This window comes from Gavialis gangeticus, unplaced genomic scaffold, assembly GCF_001723915.1.
Source record: "Gavialis gangeticus isolate Ggan-Ray unplaced genomic scaffold, GavGan_comp1, whole genome shotgun sequence".
Classification (NCBI taxonomy): domain Eukaryota; kingdom Metazoa; phylum Chordata; order Crocodylia; family Gavialidae; genus Gavialis; species Gavialis gangeticus.
In genome coordinates this window covers 23591639-23592338 of record NW_017729011.1, presented here as the reverse complement: position 1 = coordinate 23592338, position 700 = coordinate 23591639, and the positions used below count along the sequence as shown (strand labels likewise).

At 64.0% G+C, this 700-nt stretch overlaps 1 protein-coding gene across 1 annotated transcript in view; it reads left to right on the top strand.

The window, feature by feature from the left end:
- Nucleotide 1: 1 nt before the first annotated feature.
- The window catches only part of TTLL11 (tubulin tyrosine ligase like 11), a gene marked incomplete at its 5' end in the record, with an annotated part of 107150 nt that continues 106451 nt past the window's right edge, over nucleotides 2-700 (top strand). The window contains one exon of the mRNA XM_019510316.1: nucleotides 2-130. Coding sequence (XP_019365861.1) covers nucleotides 2-130 — 129 coding nt within the window. The remainder of the gene's footprint in view (nucleotides 131-700) is intronic.

Here is a 700-nt window from a genome sequence, read left to right as displayed (position 1 = left end):
GCCCAAGCGGGGCCGGGGTCGGGGCCGGGGCCGGGCCGCCTGGCGCCCGCACGTCACCGTGGACAGCTCCAAGGCCAAGACCTCCCTGGAGGCGCTCAAGATCAGCCTGCGGCAGCTGCGCTGGAAGGAGGTGAGCCTCAGGGTTGGGATTGATGGCTGAGAGGTGCACTGGCGTTGTCACACGTTACCTTTATGGTGCGCTGTGCCTCAGCGGGGTATGCACCAGGGTCTGGGGACCCTTCCTGGCACAGCTTCGGGGCTGGGATCGATGGCTGAGGGGTGCATGGGCTCTGTCACACGGCACCTTTACGGCACGCTGCACCCTAGGAGGCCACACACGGGTCTGGATGCCCCCTCCCCCCAAGGGTTGGGATTAATGGCTGAGGGGTTGCACAGGCGTTGTCACAAGTTACCTTTATGGTGCATTGTGCCCCGGGGGGCATGCACCAGGGTCTGGAGACCCCCACCCCCTGGCATGGCTTCAGGGCTGGGATTGATGGGTGAACGGTTCATGGGCTTTGTCACACGTTACCTTTATAGTGCACTGTGCCCCAGGGGGCTGTGCACTGGGGTCTGGAAGCTACTTCCTCCTCCCCTGCCCCCCAGCCCACAGCTTTGGGGCTGGGATCTATGGCTGAGGGACGTGCAGGTTGTCACATGTTACCTTTATGGCACGTGTGTAGCTAGGCCCCCCCCCCCC